General features: G+C 42.0%; 1 protein-coding gene across 1 annotated transcript in view; it reads left to right on the forward strand.

Annotated features, from left to right (window-relative positions):
- The window catches only part of LOC309510735 (fibrocystin-L-like), a 47,229-nt gene that overhangs the window by 18,231 nt on the left and 8,620 nt on the right, over positions 1 to 20,378 (forward strand). The window contains exons 36-51 of the mRNA XM_082185602.1: positions 458 to 646; positions 1,744 to 1,914; positions 2,053 to 2,264; positions 3,105 to 4,080; positions 5,377 to 5,625; positions 6,566 to 6,719; positions 6,979 to 7,149; positions 13,081 to 13,237; positions 13,417 to 13,573; positions 13,663 to 13,872; positions 16,938 to 17,067; positions 17,426 to 17,667; positions 17,766 to 17,902; positions 18,022 to 19,051; positions 19,287 to 19,491; positions 19,708 to 19,713. Of these exons, the coding sequence (XP_082041728.1) occupies positions 458 to 646; positions 1,744 to 1,914; positions 2,053 to 2,264; positions 3,105 to 4,080; positions 5,377 to 5,625; positions 6,566 to 6,719; positions 6,979 to 7,149; positions 13,081 to 13,237; positions 13,417 to 13,573; positions 13,663 to 13,872; positions 16,938 to 17,067; positions 17,426 to 17,667; positions 17,766 to 17,902; positions 18,022 to 19,051; positions 19,287 to 19,491; positions 19,708 to 19,713 (4,396 nt within the window). The remainder of the gene's footprint in view (positions 1 to 457; positions 647 to 1,743; positions 1,915 to 2,052; positions 2,265 to 3,104; positions 4,081 to 5,376; positions 5,626 to 6,565; positions 6,720 to 6,978; positions 7,150 to 13,080; positions 13,238 to 13,416; positions 13,574 to 13,662; positions 13,873 to 16,937; positions 17,068 to 17,425; positions 17,668 to 17,765; positions 17,903 to 18,021; positions 19,052 to 19,286; positions 19,492 to 19,707; positions 19,714 to 20,378) is intronic.

Consider the following 20,378-nt stretch of genomic DNA (forward strand, 5'->3'; position numbering starts at 1 on the left):
ATTAATACAATTTTAAAACGCATTGGCGAATGCTGGAGATTAAAATCATAATTTAATGGAAAAGTGATAGAAATGAATAAAATCTCAAAATAACAGAAAAGGGATGGAAAAAATATTAAAGGAAATCGCATTGAAATAAAATATTAAAAGGTCATGAAAATTTTTAACAAGGAAATTAACAAAAGCTTAAGTAATGGAAATCATTGAGATTTGTACAGTCCAAATAAGTGTTCTAATTATGCAATGTAAAGATTAAAACGATAAAAAGATAAAATTATGCATTTTTTTTATATATATATTTTTTTTTATAGAAATGACTTTTTTGGGGGTGTAAACTATAAAATAATTTATCTAGTCTGGAAAATTTCCCTATATATTGTCATAAAATGTGTGTGTGTGTGACTACATGTGCTTGTTTGCCCACTTGCACACAGTTAATAACATCATATGTGTTCAGTGTACGGTCAGGGTTACGCCTGGAGTCCCTCTGCGATAATAGCCTCAGTGGGGGACACAGTGGTTTGGCGTTGGGACGCACCAGCTTTTGTGCCTGGTCTGAGCTACAGGGTCTTCAGTGTGTCCAGTCCCAGCAGCACAGACTATGATGGCATTGCTTTCAGCAGTGGAGACACAGGAACTGCCAAAGGTACAAAAACTACTATCTTACAACCTGTGTTAAACCTGCTCATTCTAATTTACATTAAGCAGACAAACAACTACACAAACTGTTTGTGAGAACAACATTTTCCTGAACACCATTTTGAAAACCAGTCTTTGCTTACATTTTTTACATTTTCTAGTCTCATAAAAAAGAGACTTCTTATAAATAGATCCTATGTAACTAGAGGAATCAAAAAACACAAATCATGAATATTAATATGTAAATAATTTAATGATTTTTATAAATATGCATTTATGCTTTTAATATCTATATTAAAAATAAATACTTTTGAAAAATACCTTATTCTACAATATAAGTAGCAAGACAAGTAAAGCATTTTTTTTATTTATTATTCATTTAGGATTTGTTATGTTTATTTATTTATCAGTCTAAAGTTTTTTTCCTAAACACAAATTAGTTGCCTGAAAGCACTATCCTATTTTCTGTATAGTTACTTTGGAATAATTTGTATGGTGAAAGTATCTATACTAATACATTTGAATTGAATTGAATGAATAATTTGCAATTCTACACTGGAAACATCAGGAGTCTGGGAGATACTATTTTGAATATATAACTTATACATTTTTACCTGTTTCTTACTTTTACTTTTTAATGGCTGCCAGCTTGAAAGTTGACAATTTTATTTTATTTAGTAACACACAGTACAATATATTGACTCTGAAACTGTGTAAGTGGCTTTTGATTGTCCTGACATTTGCGACATTAGAGACTGGTCCTCTGGGAAATGTGATTAAATACCCCTGATCCAGACAAGCATTTGGTTTGTGAGAGTGTCAGATTTCATGAAGAGTAAACCCAAGGTGTCTGCTTTCTAATGAACTATAATTACAACATAATTAATTACACACCAGTCATTGTGCATAAATAAATAAATAAAATAAACAATGTTCTGTGCTATTTTTTTTAGAAAATTAGTTGAATACCTTTTGCTGTAGATGTTAAAGTTTGTATTCTGTAAAGGAACAGAGAACAATAAGAGCTGGAGGCGTGATGCCAGTTTGATTAAGGAGGAACAAAATCTGATTCTGCTGTTCTTGTTGTGTCTGTTTTATTATTAGGGTTTTTCGCCTATCGTTTCACATCTCCTGGAGTTTACTACTACAGCAGCGGTAAAATTGACTCTGGCAACCAGAAGACGCTGCAGGGAGTGGTGACTGTTATGCCTCTGGAGAAAAGCACTGTTGGGCTTCAGGTGTTTGTGACAGGAATACAGGCCTCTATGAATATAGGTACAATGACAACCTATATTCATAATTGCCATAATTTAACTCAACATTACATTCAGAATTTCACATTTCAGCATAAGCTGGTTTTGGGTAAGGAATTGGAAGGTAAAATCATCCTAATTGTCATTTGTTTCTCCCCAGTTTCAGGACAAATGAACTCATCTGAGTGTATGGCCACGTTGGACTGTTTTCAAGATCAGCTGGAATTGAATGATACCTCAGATGGTCACTACTTCAGTTTTACTTCTTGTGCCAGCCCCACTGTGTACCACATTACGCCTGACCATGGTACCACACATGACATCATCAACATCAATGGATCTGGCTTTAGCAACATTAACTGTGCAAACGAGGTGAGTTTCAGTGGTCAGCTATGGCATTAAAGGTGCTGAAAGTTTTTTTTTGGAATGTCCCAAACACCCGACAGATGTCACTGAAATATAATGCACAAAAAAAAAAAAAAAAAACGCGTACCCATGCTCACACATCCCCTCGACATACGCATAATTTGCATGCTGATATCGATAGATGCGGGCCGAGTACGGATTCTTCCATGCCTTCTCGATCTCAGAATGGAGATCAGGAAGGAATGGAAGTCTCATGGGAGCTAGGGGGTTATGGTTGGAAAGAAACCACTTGTCGAGTCAGCCGCAAGCGGTTCCTTCCCTCACGCGCTCCCATGGCAGCTGGAGTCTGGCCAAAGTGCGATCCATTACCCCCAGCGGCTCAGCATTTGCAGGGCAGGGAGGCCTAGAGGGCTCAGATGATTCGTCTTCCTCACCCTCTGCAGCCATCTCCTGCTCTTCCTGGCTTGTTCTCAGGACGCAGTGCAAGTTCCCTTGTGAAAGGGAACACATATTCAAAGTACAGTCTTTGAAAACAAATCTTAATATTATGTGGTGTTTATTCTCAACTTAATTCATTGATGTTTAGATATTGTTTCTGGAAAAACAAGTGAAAAACATTATTTTTCAACAAAAGTTCTTCAGAGAAGACATCTTGAGTTACCCAATGATGTTTCTGTTTGCCAAAAAAATAAAAGGGAAAAAAGCAAAAGAAAATCCATTATATACAGTTTATCATTGAATGAAATATTATGGCAATATTCACTGTAAATTCACTCGCTTTTGGGCAGCATAGTGAAGAGGGGAAAAAAAGTGCAAAAAAAGTATTTATTTTTTTGCCTACTAAAGGTCAAAGTTGGAGATCGTCCATGCAGCGTTATCAACAGCACCTCCACTGAGATTAACTGCCTACTCAGTCCTGACAGCGGAGCACCAGTGGGAATCCCTTTACCCGTAAGTGTCCGAATCAACAACCTTGGCACCGCCATCCTGTATATGCCGAAAGAGTATGACCGCAGATTTGTAGTTCTACCCGTGGTCGATTCTGTCTTTCCCTTGGTGGGCAGCACTACAGGCTATACTCGTCTCTTCATCTCTGGTTCTGGGTTCTTGAATGGTTCAGTTATGGTAGCAAACATTCCATGCAAAGTGGTTTTCATGAACTACTCCCAAGTGGTGTGCGATACCTCACCGTCTGCGGCTCGCAGGGGAAACGTCGCAGTTTTCGTCAACTCCATCTCTTCCTCATGCAGTTTTGATTGCATGTTTGAATATTCCGACTCCATCACACCGTACGTCTCCACGGTGTTCCCTAACTCAGTTAGTGGAAACGGCACCACCGTTGAGGTCACTGGCAGTGGATTTGGGAACAACTCTGCTGATCTAATGGTATCTGTGCCCAATATCCTGCTGGAAGTCACAGAAGTCTCTGATAACAACATCACGGTTTTAGTTGGTGCCCTTCCTGCTGGCACGCACGTCCTACAGGTGGTGGTCATGAGAAAAGGTCTTGCCACTGGAGGAGCCACCCTGACCAGCATAGCACAAGCCAGCATCAACCCAACATCAGGCAGTATTGCTGGAGGAACTCCACTCTTGATCACAGGAAATGGCTTTGTGGCAGGAAATACAACCGTGAAGCTCGCTAACTCCCCCTGCAGGATTTTAGATGTGACTCCAGACACAGTGAGGTGCATGACACCTCCTCATGCAGAGGGACAGGTGCAGGTGAACATTAAGGTGTTTGATGTTGTGTATCCACCTCAACGTTTCAACTACTCTAGGGGACAAACTCCAAACATCACATCCATCAGTCCTATAACAGGTACGAACATGCATTCAATTAAAAAAAGTATATAATTGCCGCATTTACGGCAAATATAATTAGTGGTATTTACTATGGACTGCTGCAGTGATTATGTATTTTTGTAGGCCAACCCAAAAGTTAACATCACCCTTGTCCACCCTTGCACCCTGCCAGGACTTTTACGGCTTTTCTCAAAATCACGGAAGTGATTTTTTAGCTTAATTTACCTTAACTGAACAGCTTCTGAGTCATTGGAATGGTTATATAACTTTTTTCGGGTTGAATGGTGGCTGTCTCGCTTCCCCCTAGCGCCTGTGAGCGGAAAAACCACCCTTGCAACTTTGGGCCTTATATGCTAACCTTCTGTGTATCATACATACCTCAGTGGACATGGCTCCGTGCATTCGCCAGCTCCTTTGAAAACAAATGCACTTGACCAGAGGGAGAAGATGGGAGGGGGGAGAGTCGCCAATGAGTTTTTACGACAGTGTTGTCAAATATCTTTTCCGAAGCTGTAGGGATAGCTCTATAGAGAAACCTGCGAGCAAAAAGCGAGAAAACAGCGAAGAAATTGCCAAAACTGCATAGCGCCACTTTAAATAAACTCCTGATGTACTTACAAACTTTCCAATGCCTCGTTTTATGAGTACAGAACCTATTTGTACTACTGTAGAAGCTTGGTACCATTCCGGGAATTATTAGTGGGGTAATTTACGAGATACATCCTTGGATTCATTAGCGCCTGCACTAAGCCATTCGGCTGATATCTCTAAATAAGCTCTAACTTTAATAATGTTCGACCAGGGGAAAAAAAGCTTCTGGGTGGGGGGTAGGGGGTGTTTGGCTCGAGGTCATGGTGTAAACTGTAAAGGACACAAGGTTGAATTACTCCGGAACCATACCTTTAAGCTTTTGAATTTTCTTATGGGTCTTTATTTTTAAAAACATTTTCGATGAGTTTACCTGTTCAGCGAGATGTTTAATATCTCAGACAACCTCTGTAATCCCATTTAGCTACTTGTAAACAACCACCTTTATCAAGACAAGTACAAGCTTTAAAAAAAAATCACAAGGGGGTATTACTGATGTATTTTATGTTGTAGAATAAAACATGAAAATATCTTTAGATTTTGTTAACCACAGACCTTATTTCAAGCTTTTAAACAAAAGCCCATTAAAAGTAACCAGAAGTGCTAAAAAACTCGTTTCCAGGTATTGGCCAACAAAAATACATCAGCTCTGCAGCACTCTATTGAACTATTGAATATCACAACACATCGTAGTAATACTACAGACATAATCCCTTCCTCGCAGGTCCGGGTGGAACAGAGATCACCGTGTCTGGTTCTGGCTTTGGCACAAATTTAGCACTCGTCTCCTTCAAGATCGGCGGTGTGGCTTGTAGCGTGACATCCATCACAGATATGCAGTTGCTGTGCACTGTTGGAGAACACGCAGGAGGAACTTTCCCAGTCATTTTTCACCATCAGGTCAAAGGTCATGCCTTGACCCAGTCTGTCTTCACCTATGAGCTGCTGCTGACAGGGGTCACACCGAATGAGGGTAATCAAAAACACTTTCTCTAGGGGTAAAAGATTTGTCAATATAGACAGAATATAGCCAAAATTTCAAACCGTGTGAAAAATTTCAGCAGACTTAGAAGGAAATGTGCCTAGTTACCTGAAAATTGCTTATTTTTTAAACAACGTGTGTCATTATACAGAATATAGATATGAAGCCAAATCAAAACTTTTTAATAAAATACTTTTTAACCTATTTTTTTAAAAGAAGTAATAATTCAGTAATTCAGCTTTTCGTGGCAATTTTCACCTTCTCTGACCCTTACAATTAAACATTATATGTAAATTCCCCTTGTTACTGTGTTAATGCATTTTTGAGAATGGCACCAAGGCTGCATTTATTTGACCGAAAAAACAATAAAAAAGTAAATATTGTAAAATATTATTAGAATTTAAAATAACTATTTTCTATTTTAATATGTGTTAAAATGCATGTATGTATTTATTCCTGTAAAACATATTTTGATGATGTCAATCAAGCTTAACACTTCTTGGCCACATTTATTGATCACATTTATCTGGGAACATGTTGGTTGTGTGACATTGCCTCATCATGGAAAAACAAAACATGAATTTTCAGATGAATATCAATTGTATTTGTCCAGTGAATTCCAATCAATCAAAATTCAAAAGATGATTAGAAGCAAAAACAGATTTTCATAACACAAAACCAAACAAAAAAAATATGTTTATACATTTACAAGATTATGAATCTTCTATGAAGACCTATGAAGTTCATGGTAATATCATTGTTTGATTTTAGGGACACTTTTGTTATGTTTGATAAAAAATGTGGGTCCTGAAGCAAAACTAGATGGGAACCACTGTCACACAGTGCCTTTCCATACTTACTGTCATATTCACACAAGATAACAGATTAATAAGACACTACAGGATACCTTATTTGCTCTGTGTTGTTGTAGGAAGTTATGCCGGAGGAGCTGTTGTTGCCATTCAAGGCTCTGGATTTGACCCAAATATCACAAGAGTCCTTATCTGTAACAGAGAGTGTAACGTGCACCTGCAGAACTCCACATCTACCCAGCTGAACTGCGAGGTCCCACCCAACAATGGCACGTATCAGTTTAAAAGCATTGCATGTGTGTCTAGAAATGTTCAGTTTGCATAACAAAGCTTAATCCATCAAATTAAGTATTTCAATGAACTCCCAGTACAAAGATTTGCAAAACATGACAGGAATGCTTGGAACTGAAAGACGTCAGTCACAGAGAGACAATGATAAATGTGACAGCTCGGAAACAAGTCACAGATGAATAGAACTGATATCAGTCTGCCTGCTTGTATCTTAATGAATGCTTTTGTCTCTTGCAGGAAGTGAAGCAGAGCGGGCCTGCACAGTCATAGTGATGAATGGAGGTGACACCGTCAACCTCACGAACAGCTATACTTACAGATCCTCTCTGACCCCTGTTATCACCAACGTTTCACCACGCAGAGGGGGAACCGCTGGAGGCACCAGACTCACGATTACTGGCACAGGTTTCAGGTGCAGAACAGACCAGAATTACATTGTGGCTGATTGTCCTCCAGTCATGCTTGGATACAAAGTGATCATTGTTTACTGCAGCATTATTGTTTCTAAATATAAAATGTATGCATTGTGTTGTACAGCCAGTAGCAGTGTTATTTTAGTATTATTTTGTATACTATTATATTTTTATTAATATTTTGAATTAGCTTTTATTTTTTTATTTTTTTATTTTCAGTTTTTTTATTTTTTATTTTAACTTTTAGTATTTTTTATTGTTTATATATCTATATATAATATATATATACACTCACCTAAAGGATTATTAGGAACACCTGTTCAATTTCTCATTAATGCAATTATCTAATCAACCAATCACATGGCAGTTGCTTCAATGCATTTAGGGGTGTGGTCCTGGTCAAGACAATCTCCTGAACTCCAAACTGAATGTCAGAAAGGTGATTTAAGCAATTTTGAGCGTGGCATGGTTGTTGGTGCCAGACGGGCCGGTCTGAGTATTTCACAATCTGCTCAGTTACTGGGATTTTCACGCACAACCATTTCTAGGGTTTACAAAGAATGGTGTGAAAAGGGAAAAACATCCAGTATGCGGCAGTCCTGTGGGCGAAAATGCCTTGTTGATGCTAGAGGTCAGAGGAGAATGGGCCGACTGATTCAAGCTGATAGAAGAACAACTTTGACTGAAATAACCACTCGTTACAACCGAGGTATGGAGCAAAGCATTTGTGAAGCCACAACACGCACAACCTTGAGGCGGATGGGCTACAACAGCAGAAGACCCCACCGGGTACCACTCATCTCCACTACAAATAGGAAAAAGAGGCTACAATTTGCACGAGCTCACCAAAATTGGACAGTTGAAGACTGGAAAAATGTTGCCTGGTCTGATGAGTCTCGATTTCTGTTGAGACATTCAGATGGTAGAGTCAGAATTTGGCGTAAACAGAATGAGAACATGGATCCATCATGCCTTGTTACCACTGTGCAGGCTGGTGGTGGTGGTGTAATGGTGTGGGGGATGTTTTCTTGGCACACTTTAGGCCCCTTAGTGCCAATTGGGCATCGTTTAAATGCCACGGCCTACCTGAGCATTGTTTCTGACCATGTCCATCCCTTTATGACCACCATGTACCCATCCTCTGATGGCTACTTCCAGCAGGATAATGCACCATGTCACAAAGCTCGAATCATTTCAAATTTGTTTCTTGAACATGACAATGAGTTCACTGTACTAAAATGGCCCCCATAGTCACCAGATCTCAACCCAATAGAGCATCTTTGGGATGTGGTGGAACGGGAGCTTCGTGCCCTTGATGTGCATCCCACAAATCTCCATCAACTGCAAGATGCTATCTTCTCAATATGGGCCAACATTTCTAAAGAATGCTTTCAGCACCTTGTTGAATCAATGCCACGTAGAATTAAGGCAGTTCTGAATGCGAAAGGGGGTCAAACACAGTATTAGTATGGTGTTCCGAATAATCCTTTAGGTGAGTGTATATATATATATATATATATATATATATATATATATATATATATATATATATATATATATATATATATATATATATATATAGATAGATAGATAGATAGATAGATAGATAGATAGATAGATAGATTTTAGATTTTAGTTTTATATATATAATATAATAATGTAATATATATATTTAGATTTTAGTTTTATTTTAGTTTTAGTTTGATTTATTTCCAGTTATAGTAACTTAGTCCAGTTTGTAGTTATCCAGTTAGTAATTAGTCCAGTTATCCAGTTAGTCATTTTAATGCTTCAACCTAAACTTATTTCAGTTAGTTGACACAGTTTAAAAGGTTAGTTCACTCAGAAATAAGACTTTAGTTCATCTTCTGAACTCAAATTAAGATATTTTTAATGAAATCGTCTCGGTTACGTATGTAACCCTCGTTCCCTGAGTAGGGAACGGAGACGTTAAGTCGGATGACGATGAATGGGGTTTCGCTTAGAAAGCCTCTCACCTTTGAGTATACAAAACGAGCCAATGGCAATGAAATGCCATGGGTCTGCGGAATTTGCATAGCGTAAGTCCGCCCCAGGGACTTTGTTTCTTCACTGAGGAGCCGAGACTGAACTCCGGCGTTCCAGCGGTACAGCGGAAGTGGCAGGGAGACGTAATGTCTCGGTTCCCTACTCAGGGAACGAGGATTACATACGTAACCGAGACGTTCCCTTTCGTGGTCACTCCGAGTTACGTCGGATGACGACGAATGGGGTCCCCAGTCTAATCACGCCACCTCGGCTGTCTTCCAGTGCCCTGCGTAAGTGGGGGGGACTTAGAATACACATGACCCCGAGGGGCTGCATATGGAGTATCACTGGCGTGTCCAGCCGCAGGTGGAATATTTCAACCCCAGGGGTGGCAAGGTGGCTTGCTGAGGGAAAGACACATGCTCATGGAGGCTTACAGTGGAAATACACATGTGGGGGTTGCCCAGAGGGGGAACCATGCACACGGAGGCACCTAGCCAAGCGCGAAAGCTGCCGGTGGCATAACTCTGGCGTTGACGTCAACAGTGCTGGAGGAGACTCAGGGCTTATGAGGCTCACCTGAGGAGAATATCGCACGTATCCCGTCCGTAGAGAGGAATGGCGAGCAAGCGAAGACACCTGAGCAGAATCTAGTACCGGCTAGTTGAAGCGAGTACATGAGAAGAAACTGGCTCCACTTGGAGATTATAGAATTTCGCGAATGTGTTAGGTGTCTCCCAGCCTGCAGCTCTACAGATGTCTGTTAGCGAGGCGCCATGCGCTAGAGCCCAAGAGGATGCCACACTCCGAGTGGAGTGGGCTGTCACACCAAGGGGGCACGGTCGACCTTGCTGCTGGTATGCCAAAGCAATGGCGTCCACTATCCAGTGAGACAACCTTTGCTTGGAGACAGCCTTTCCCTTCAGCTTCCCACCATAACAGACAAAGAGCTGGTCTGAGGTCCTGAAACACTGCGTCCTGTCTACGTAAACAGGGAGGGCGCGTACTGAACAGAGCAGTGCCAAGGCTGGGTCTGCCTCCTCCAAGGGCAGCGCTTGCAGGTTCACCACCTGGTCTCGAAAGGGTGTGGTGGGAACCTTGGACACATAGCCAGGCCGGGGTCTCAGGATCACGTGAGAGTTAGCCGGCCCGAATTCCAGGCACGCTTCGTCAACCGAAAATGCCTGTAGGTCCCCTACCCTCTTGATGGAGGCCAATGCAACCAGGAGTGCTGTCTTAATTGACAGGAACTTAAGCTCCACTGATTGCAGAGGCTCAAAGGGAGCACTCTGCAGGGCAGTTAGTACCACTGAGAGATCCCAAGAGGGAACGAGAGGAGGGCGAGGAGGATTCAGTCTCCTCGCTCCTCTCAGGAACCTGATGATCAGGTCGTGCCTTCCAACGGACTTACCTTCAACTGCGTCATAATGTGCGGCAATGGTGGCAACATACACTTTCAGGGTGGAGGGAGACAGCCTTCGCTCCAACCCTTCTTGCAGGAAGGAAAGCACGACACTGATCGGCATTTCGTGGGGTCTTCACGTTGGGAAGAACACCAGTTGACGAAGAGGTTCCACTTCAACGCATAGGCATGTCTTGTGGACGATGCTCTAGCAGAAGTGATGGTAGCCACCACCGCTGGTGGTAGGGTACACAACCTGCCTCGTCTCGTCCAGGAGCCACACGTGGAGGTTCCAAAGATCGGGACGAGGGTGCCCCGTCCCTGAGAAAGCAGGTCCTTCCTCAGGGGAATTAGCCAGGGAGGTGCTGTCGCGAGGAGTACTAGTTCGGGGAACCAGGTCCGGTTGTGCCAATACGGGGCAACCAAAAATACCTGCTCCTCGTCCTCCTTGATCTTGCGCAAGGTCTGTGCAAGACGGCTCACTGGGGTAAACGCATACTTGCGGAGGCCCAGCGGCCAGCTGTGCGCCCGCAATGGGACGAGTCGTGGGGGGCAAACAGATCTACCTGTGCGTCCCCAAACTGATCCCAAATCAGCTGAACCGTCTGGGGATGGAGTCTCCATTCTCCAGGGAGAGGCCGAAGCCGAGACAGCTCGTCGGCCGCAAGGTTCAGGTCTCCCGGAATATAAATGGCTCGAAGCGACCTCAGATGCTTCTGACTCCATATGAGGAGGTGGCGAGCGAGTTGCGACATACGGCAGAAGCGCAGACCACCTTGATGGTTAATGTACGCTACTGTCGCGGTATTGTCTGATCGGACTAGTACGTGCTGAACCCTGAGCAACGCACGGAAGCGGTGCAGGGCGAGACGTACAGCCAGCAACTCGAGGCAATTGCCATGCCAAAGGCGCCGGAGTCCTGTCCAGGAGTGGCAGCATGTCCATTGCACATGGCGCCCCAGCCCGTGGTGGAGGCCTCCGTTGATACAACAACATGCCGGGAAACTCGTTCTAAGGGCACTCCGGCCCGTAGAAAACTGAGGTTCATCTACGGGGTGAAGGTCTGATGGCAGGCCGGAGTCACTGGGACTTGGAGCGTGCCGTGTTGCCATGCCCACCTCGGGACTCGATCGCGAAGCCAAAGCTGAAGCGGTCTCATATGAAGCAATCCGAGTGGCGTTACTGCGGCTGCGGATGCCATATGTCCCAGGAGCCTCTGAAATAGTTTCAGTAGAACCGCACTCTTGTCCTCGAACCTTGACCTCCATACCGAGAAAAGAGATCCTCTGCACGGGGCAGAGTTTGCTCTTCTCCCAGTTGACCCGAAGGCCCAGACAAGCTAGGTGCCGGAGCACTAGGTCCCTGTGTTCGCAAACCTGATCTCGAGAGTGAGCTAGGAATAGCCAGTCGTCAAGATAGTTCAGGATGCGAACCCCGTGTTCTCGGAGGGGAACAAGGGCTGCCTCGACGACTTTCGTGAAGACGCGAAGAGACAGGGCTAGCCCGAATGGGAGAACCGCGTCCTGGTATGCCCGCCCCTCGAAAGCAAACCGAAGAACGTTCTGTATCGAGGTAAAATGGAGACATGGAAGTAGGCGTCCTTCAAGTTGATCGCTGCAAACCAATGCCCAGGCGAGGGTGGCATAGCGGCCCTGTGCGGGGGCACGGTCATTAACCACGTCCTGCTAGGGGAGGACCAGCGTCCCACGAGGGCGTGCTCTGGCAGGGGTCTGGCGACAGAGGGGGATGAGAGGAGCGTGGCCCGTGGGCGGCGCATGCTGTCATCCACAGCACTGCATGCCCGTGGCCCGAAGAAAGCTTGTCGGAATTATGCCACACCATAACCCTCAGATCACCCTGGCCACCAGCCAAAGTATCCCCTCTCGAGGAAGAGATAGATTGGGGTGTGGCAGAGGGGACTCTCAGACAGAGATCATTGAGTCTCGATCTATAAACATCACGATGGTCATGTTCCTGCAATGAAAACATTACTCATCCACGAGCGCTGCCGAGCGTGATTAAGCCCAACACGCGAAACAGCACTCGTGACCGTTAGGCAGATGAATCACGCGCCCACATCCAGTAAATACACGGGCGAGCCGTCTTGAAAAAGACGTGCCGCGTGCAGCTCTTTTAGAGAGAGGAAAAAGCTCAGCAGAGTGCTGAAGCGCCCAGGGAGAAACACACACACTGTCGGCAGATCACTGCACAGATCAGCAGCAGCCAATGCGATCTCGCAAAACAAAAATTTACCCATCATTTATTCACCCTCATGTCATTCCAAACCTTTAACACAAAAGAGGCGTTAAGCATAATATCAGCTATTCACAAACATTCACTTTCAATGTTAACCAGGTGCTGTCAAGCACAAAAAGTACCATAAGTATTACAAAAGTAGACCATACAATTTGTACACTATATCTCCAATCTACTAAGGCCTATTGAGGATGAGGAAATGATGACAGAATACTCTTTACATTCTCAATTTCACTGGCTTTTCTCTTCCCCATCTCACCTGTAGTTCAAATATCAATGATGTCACCGTCACAATCGCAGGGTCTGTCTGTGATGTCCAGTCAGCCAGTGAATCACAAATCATCTGTGTGACCAACTCTCAGCGCAGATCCCAAGAAACTCAAGTGCGAGTCCAGCTGGGGAACAGAGGAATTGCCAGAATGGTAACGTCAAACATGACATAAATATATTTGACCTTTTTAAACAGCACAGTGACAAACTAAATTTATTTAGAATTTATTCTCATTATAAATATTATTAAACAACCATAATAAAGTTATAAAACATTTATTGTGATTATTTACATATACACTCACTGCCAGGAATGTCTCCACTCTCTCAGAATAATGCTACCTTCTTCTACATTGACGTATGGTCGTCTCCCTATACATGGGGTGGTCTCTCCCCTCCTGAGGAGGGCATGTTTGCTGTAATCACTCCTGGCCAGACCATCCTCCTGGACACCAGCACCCCAGTTCTTAAGATGCTCCTTATCCAGGGTATGCTCATTTAGACATATACTGCCTTTATTAAACAAAGCCTTTGTACACTTACACTCAGTTAATGTGAATGTCTCTTTCCTATTTAGGTGGGCGACTGATTTTTGATGAGGCAGATATTGAGCTGCAGGCAGAGAATATTCTGATCACAGATGGTGGAGCGCTGCAGATCGGAACAGAGCAGGCCCCTTTCCAGCACAAGGCCATAATCACACTGCATGGACACCTGCGTTCTACAGAACTTCCTGTCTATGGCACCAAGACTCTGGCTGTCAGAGAAGGGGTGTTGGATCTGCATGGTATGCAAATGAACAACACTATTCGGTTCAAATAAATTTTTGTGAATTCAGTATAATTAAAATGTATATACAACTATTTGTTATATTAAACATTTATAAAATAAATAAATACAAGAAATGTGTGTGTATATATATATATATATATATATATATATAACAACATTTATTTATAAAGCACATTTAAACACAATATAGATTGATCCAAAGTGCTGTACATAGTACAAAGCAGGTCTACACTATATAAAACAAAAAACAAAAACAAAAAACAACAACAACAATTACAGGTTTCCAAAAGCTAAAGAATAAAAATGCGTTATAAGAGTAGATTTAAAAATGTCCAATGAAGGAGCAGACCTCACATGATAAGGGAGACCATTCCAAAGATTAGTACAATGCTTGAATAATAAAGGAATCCAAATGACACAATATTCCACACAATTTTTCTAAAGTCACCCCACTATCTCTGGATCAGATGCCTGTCACTTATCTCGTTGCGCCACTGGGAAGACGTGCATTCACCAAGATGCCGATGTTCCATAATTAAAAATCTAAATTTTGACATTTGGGCATTAGTGTTTAGCCAACGATCTATGTTTACAAACTTCTGATGGTGGTTTCCTCTCGATTGTCTAATGGTTTAGAAGATATTGGCAAATGTTTTTTAAGCTCTAAATCACAACGCTACACAAACAGTAAGGCCAAACCTAGCATGTTTGGTATTGTTGGACTCGGAAAGGATTCAGGAACCTAAGGAGATGACTCCCGTAAAAATAAGTCAACCACAAGACGTGCATTCACCAAGATGCCGATGTTCCATAATTAAAAATCTAAATTTTGACATTTGGGCATTAGTGTTTAGCCAACGATCTATGTTTACAAACTTCTGAATATCTGAATATCTAATGGTTTAGAAGATATTGGCAAATGTTTTTTAAGCTCTAAATCACAACGCTACACAAACAGTAAGGCCAAACCTAGCATGTTTGGTATTGTTGGACTCGGAAAGGATTCAGGAACCTAAGGAGATGACTCCCGTAAAAATAAGTCAACCACACCCAGAGTTATAAGCATTTGCCACTAGGTGGCGCTGGTTCAAAACTTCTCAGGCTCATTCAGGGCATCATACTGATGACTCATACCTAAAATGGTCGATATGGGAAAATTGGATATCAGTCGACTCAGCATGACGCCCTGAATCTAACGAGAATTTTTGGACAAATCGTTCTGAAGTTATAAGCAAAAATAGCCATTTTTCGTATCTCCGGACCAGTAGGTGTTGCTGCGCCGAAATGCAGCATGTCCGGGTTCACACACTTAGTTTACGGCCTTTAAGCCAATGCGTACATTTTTTATTTTTTATTTTATTTAACAAGCATGTATCCACTTATATTATAGATGGAAAAGACCAATTACAGCCAACAGAGGCAATTTAACATAGAAAATGTTTTTAAAAAAAGCTTTTTAACAGTTATAGCGCCACCTATGGTCCGATCTCCATAAAAGTTTCCATACTATCATATGTCGCATGTGCTCACCCAATTTCGTGAAAATCAGAGTTTTCCTTTTGGAGTTATAGGCTTTTTGCCCATTTTCTAAACGACCCTCTTATAGATACCTAAAGGGTAAAGTTACATTTTTTTTTTATTATTATTATTGACTTAGAGAGTCCAGAGAATTGTACTGCAGTGGTGTTATTGAGGTTGATTGACAGTAGTGGTTCTCGAGGCAAAGCTGTTCGGAATGAGGAGATCTAACATATGATATAAATATTGTGTGTATGTGCGATACTTTGGGTAATATACAATCGTTTACACAATCATAAAATGTAATGTCGTCCCCCAGGGGCCAATTTCTATCAGATTCCTCACATACCTCTAGGGCCATGAGTCAAACAGACCCACCGAGTTTTGTTCCGATCAGCCTCCATTAACCTTGTCTAAAAGTCAATCGGACTAACGATTGGGTGGTTAGGGCCATTTTTATGTTTTTTTCCTGTTAAAATGCCACCAAGTGGCCAATCACCACAAGTTTTGTCCAAGATTGAGTTACAGTAATTTTTTGTAAAAGTGGCCCCTCTCACTTCAAAAAATTTGGTGCCACTTTACGACAATGAATCGAAATTTTGACTTTTTTTTCTCGATAATTATTGATATTCAGACTCCAGGTAATATTTCTGCACTGATTTTCTTTGAAAAACCTAGGACTTGTTCGCAAAAGTTTTTAGACAAAATGCAAAATTTCACAATTTTTTTATGGTGGAAAGGATTACATTAATATAAGGACCTTGAGTCTATGACAAACGGTCTAGGAGTTTAAGCAGTTTCACATTTTTGATCACTGTAGCTCTACTGGACAAATCAGGGTCACCCCTTGTTCAGTCTCTCCCAAATTGAGACCTCCCATATGGCCAAGTTTCAAGTCTCTAGGCCTTACGGTTTGGTCTGCACGGTCAGTTTCATAGCGGAAGAATAATAATAAAAATCCTTATGATAACAATAGGTTTTCAGCAATTACAATAGGGTTTGCAATTACAATAGGGATTTCTGAACAATCATGTGACACTGAAGACTGGAGTAATAATGCTGAAAATTCAGATTTGCCAACTCTATACATACATACATATATATATAATGAAATTTGAGAGCCCGTTTTCCAGTGAACACACTTAAATATACTTTTAAACAATAGAGTAAATATGAAATAACCTGAAAAATGCATAACCATAAATATTAAACAGATGTACAGTACCTGAAACTATAATTTATTATTAATATTCTTTTTTTTTTTTTTTACTTGACTAAAGTAACAGAAACCTCAGAGATACCGGAAATTTTGCATCTAAAGGTCACTAAGTCAGAAACACAATAGCTAGTGTACATATAATATCCTCTCAAATATAGAGATGACCTACATAACATTCCTTGAAGGCTCGGTTAAGTCAGAAAGACCCTTTGGTGGGCTTCACAGAAGTGCTAAATTTCCCTGATACAGACACCATAGTGCGTAATCACTTCCCTGCAGTGAGAGGTTTTGTTCAGGGCTTAACTACAATCCTAATTCTCCAGGAATCCCTGTCCCTATGCCGTGGACTCGCCTTTCTCAGACTGCACAAAACGGCTCCAACACGCTGACACTGATGGATGCCGTCACATGGAAGACTGGCGACGAAATTGTCATCGCTTCCACTGGGCATAGGTATTGATGCACCACCCAAACCTACAGTGAAACTCGGTTTCAGTTTGATTTATTTGCATCTAAGTGAAGGAACAAGGGCCAAGGAAATGAAAAGTGGTGCAATTGTTCTCTATAAAATGGTCCCAAATTAATTAATTAGACTTTTAAAAATAATTAGACACATTTTTGAATTTTTAGGTGATATCATTTGATTTGTTTTAGGGGTAAAAAAATAAATTATAAATTTACTGTTTAAATTCTTCTTGCTCAAATTGAAAATGCTAAATGCTATAAAAATATGCTAATAATGATGCTAAAAAATAAGTTGTGCTTATTTAAAATGCTAAAACTAAAAAATATGTTTTGACGGAATTCACAGACACAGTCAGCATGAGAATGAGTTGATGAGAATTGCCTCAGTTTCAGCTGACGGTAAGACCCTCAATCTGACCAAACCACTGAGATTCACTCATCTGGGTGTGTCTGTCACACTGCCTGATGGGACAGTTTTTGAAGCGAGAGCAGAGGTGGGCCTTCTTACCAGAAATATTGTTGTCCGTGGATCCAACAACGTGGAGTGGAATGATCAGATTGCAGCTTGCCCTGATGGATTCAACACAGGTTTGGATGCTATTTCCTTAGCAGTGGATGGAAAGACAGACAGCTAACAGTCATGTAATTGGCAATTTACCAAATTTTATGAATGCTTTTGCTTACAGGGGAATTTGCCACCCAGACTTGTTTCCAGGGTAGGTTTGGAGAAGAAGTAGGAAGTGACCAGTTTGGTGGATGCATCATGTTCCACGCACCACAACCAAACCAAAATCTGGCAATTGGCAGAATTGAATATGTTGAGGTAAATGTTAATTTTGTTTTAAAAAAAACATTTGTTTCAAAACTCTTGGAGACCTTTAAGAATAAATATTTTCATTGAAATATAATCATGGCATTATGTTTGTCATTGTCTTCGTTCAGCTCTTCAATGTTGGACAGGCGTTCCGTCTGGGACGCTACCCAATCCACTGGCATCTAATGGGTGATGTTAAGTTTAAGTCATACGTGCGTGGATGTGGCATCCACCAGTCCTACAACCGTGCCATCACCATCCACAACACCCACAACCTGCTGGTGGAACGTAATGTCATCTACAATATCATGGGTGGAGCCTTCTTTATTGAGGATGGCATTGAGACCGGCAACATTCTGCAGTACAACCTGGCGATATTTGTAAAACAGAGCACCAGTTTGCTAAATGATGATGTAACTCCAGCTGCATACTGGGTTACCAACCCTAATAACACCATTAGGCACAATGCCGCAGCTGGTGGGACACATTTCGGCTTCTGGTACCGCATGCACGATCATCCCGACGGCCCTTCGTATGACGCCAACATCTGTCAGAAGAGAGTACCACTAGGAGAGTTCTTCAACAATACGGTGCATTCACAGGGCTGGTTTGGCTTGTGGATCTTCCAAGAGTTTTTCCCAATGCGTACTGGCAGCTGCAGCTCCTCGACACCAGCGCCAGCGGTCTTCCGTCGCTTCACTTCCTGGAACAACGAGAAAGGTGCCGAGTGGGTGAACGTAGGAGCGGTTCAGTTCAGCGAGTTCCTAATGGTCAATAATGAGAAGGCAGGAGTGGAGGCCAAGAGGATCATCCAGCCGTATGTCAGCGGATGGGGACTGAATGGAGGGGCGGCCGTGGTCAACAGCACTATGGTGGGTCATGTGGATGAGCTGGGGCTGGGGAGCGACTACTGCACCGCTCGTGGTGTTGTCCTGCCCCTGGATGATGGTATGAGTGTCATCAGCACAAAATTTGTGAACTTCGATCGTCCATCGTGTGCTGCTGTCGGAGTGGCAGAAATAGTTGGAACCTGCATGTTCCGCTGTGGAGGCTGGAGTGCGAGGTTCAGTGGGATCCAGTTCTATCAATCGCCCAACAAGGCCTGGTTCAGATGGGAGCATGAGGTGGCACTTGTAGATACTGATGGGTCCCTGACAGGTATAGAAACATTAGATATTACAGTATATAGATTCATGATAACTTCTAAAAACTATAACTTCACCTTGAAGCTTGATAAATTCATGATACAATTTTTTTTATCTGTGTAACAATATCTTAATGGATACGTAGCTTTATTGGCATCTTAAAACTCTAACTTTACATTGACAAATAATTGGTAGCGTTAAAAAAACAACACAAATAATGAATATAAATATTTTATATTTCTGAAAAGGCAACGTTAGCTACAAGGTGGTACCAAGGAATAACCTGCTCGACCCAATACACTGCTTTCCGGGAACAGAGTGGAGTGTTGGCGTCCCTGCTGCAGTGTGTGACAACACTATTAACTTCCACCGCTTGATCGTTGTCAATCCCTCACCACCTTCACTTCAAGCTAAAGATGTGATTCTGACCAACTCTTATGGTAGGATGAAATAATCTGGGCGATTGAGCCATGAAAAAAATGTGTGTGCATATGTTAGACATGCATATGTTGTATGCAAATGTGAATGCATATGTTTCTATACAATTGACTCTTTTTGTATGTACATTTTTGGTTTCCATATTGTTCTGGGAATGTTAGTGAAAAATCGTAGTGAAAAATCATAGGGGCCATTCACAAAGAACACCTCAAAGAATACTTTTTTTCATAGCAAGACGTGCATGTTTACATGGGGAAAAAAAGCGAACAAGAACAAGCCCACAATAAACCAAAATAAATCCAAATGCTGAAAATAACACCAAAATATCGCAACCTGAACCTGCTTACTTCAACTCCGTTAACTCGATTGCTGTATGAGCCAAGCTTAAACAACAAGCCCAAAAATGCATAGCCTAATTAGTGGAGAAGGCAACCCTGCAAGAGCGCTCACTGTGAAGCAGCCTTTACAAGCATAAACAAAACACGACGCCTCCGTCAACTGTGCTTTAATTAATTGTTGAACATAACAAGTCATTAGTCGCTGTATATTTCTTTGGTCTGTGGTAGATTTTTCCCTAAACCTAACTATCTGGGGTGTCTCCAATCAACACCCAATTGATCTTATTAACTGGGGGCGTCTCCAAATCGACACCCAATACCTTTATCTGGGGTGTCTCCAAATCGACACCCAATACCGTTATACTCTAGCTCTGGCCAACTGGCCGAGTTTTCTTACTCTAACTTATTTCCTTAAACTAGCCTACTTCCTGCGCAGGAATAATCGACAAACAGACTTCAGCAAATGTCCTTTAAATGCTTTAATCACGGCCGGAAGAGTTCCCGAGCAGTTCTCAGGGAATCTATCCCAAGAAGAAGCAAGACCAGAGGATCTCAGACAAATTC

This window comes from Leuciscus leuciscus, assembly GCF_965113295.1.
Source record: "Leuciscus leuciscus genome assembly, chromosome: 12".
NCBI classification, from domain to species: Eukaryota; Metazoa; Chordata; class Actinopteri; order Cypriniformes; family Leuciscidae; genus Leuciscus; species Leuciscus leuciscus.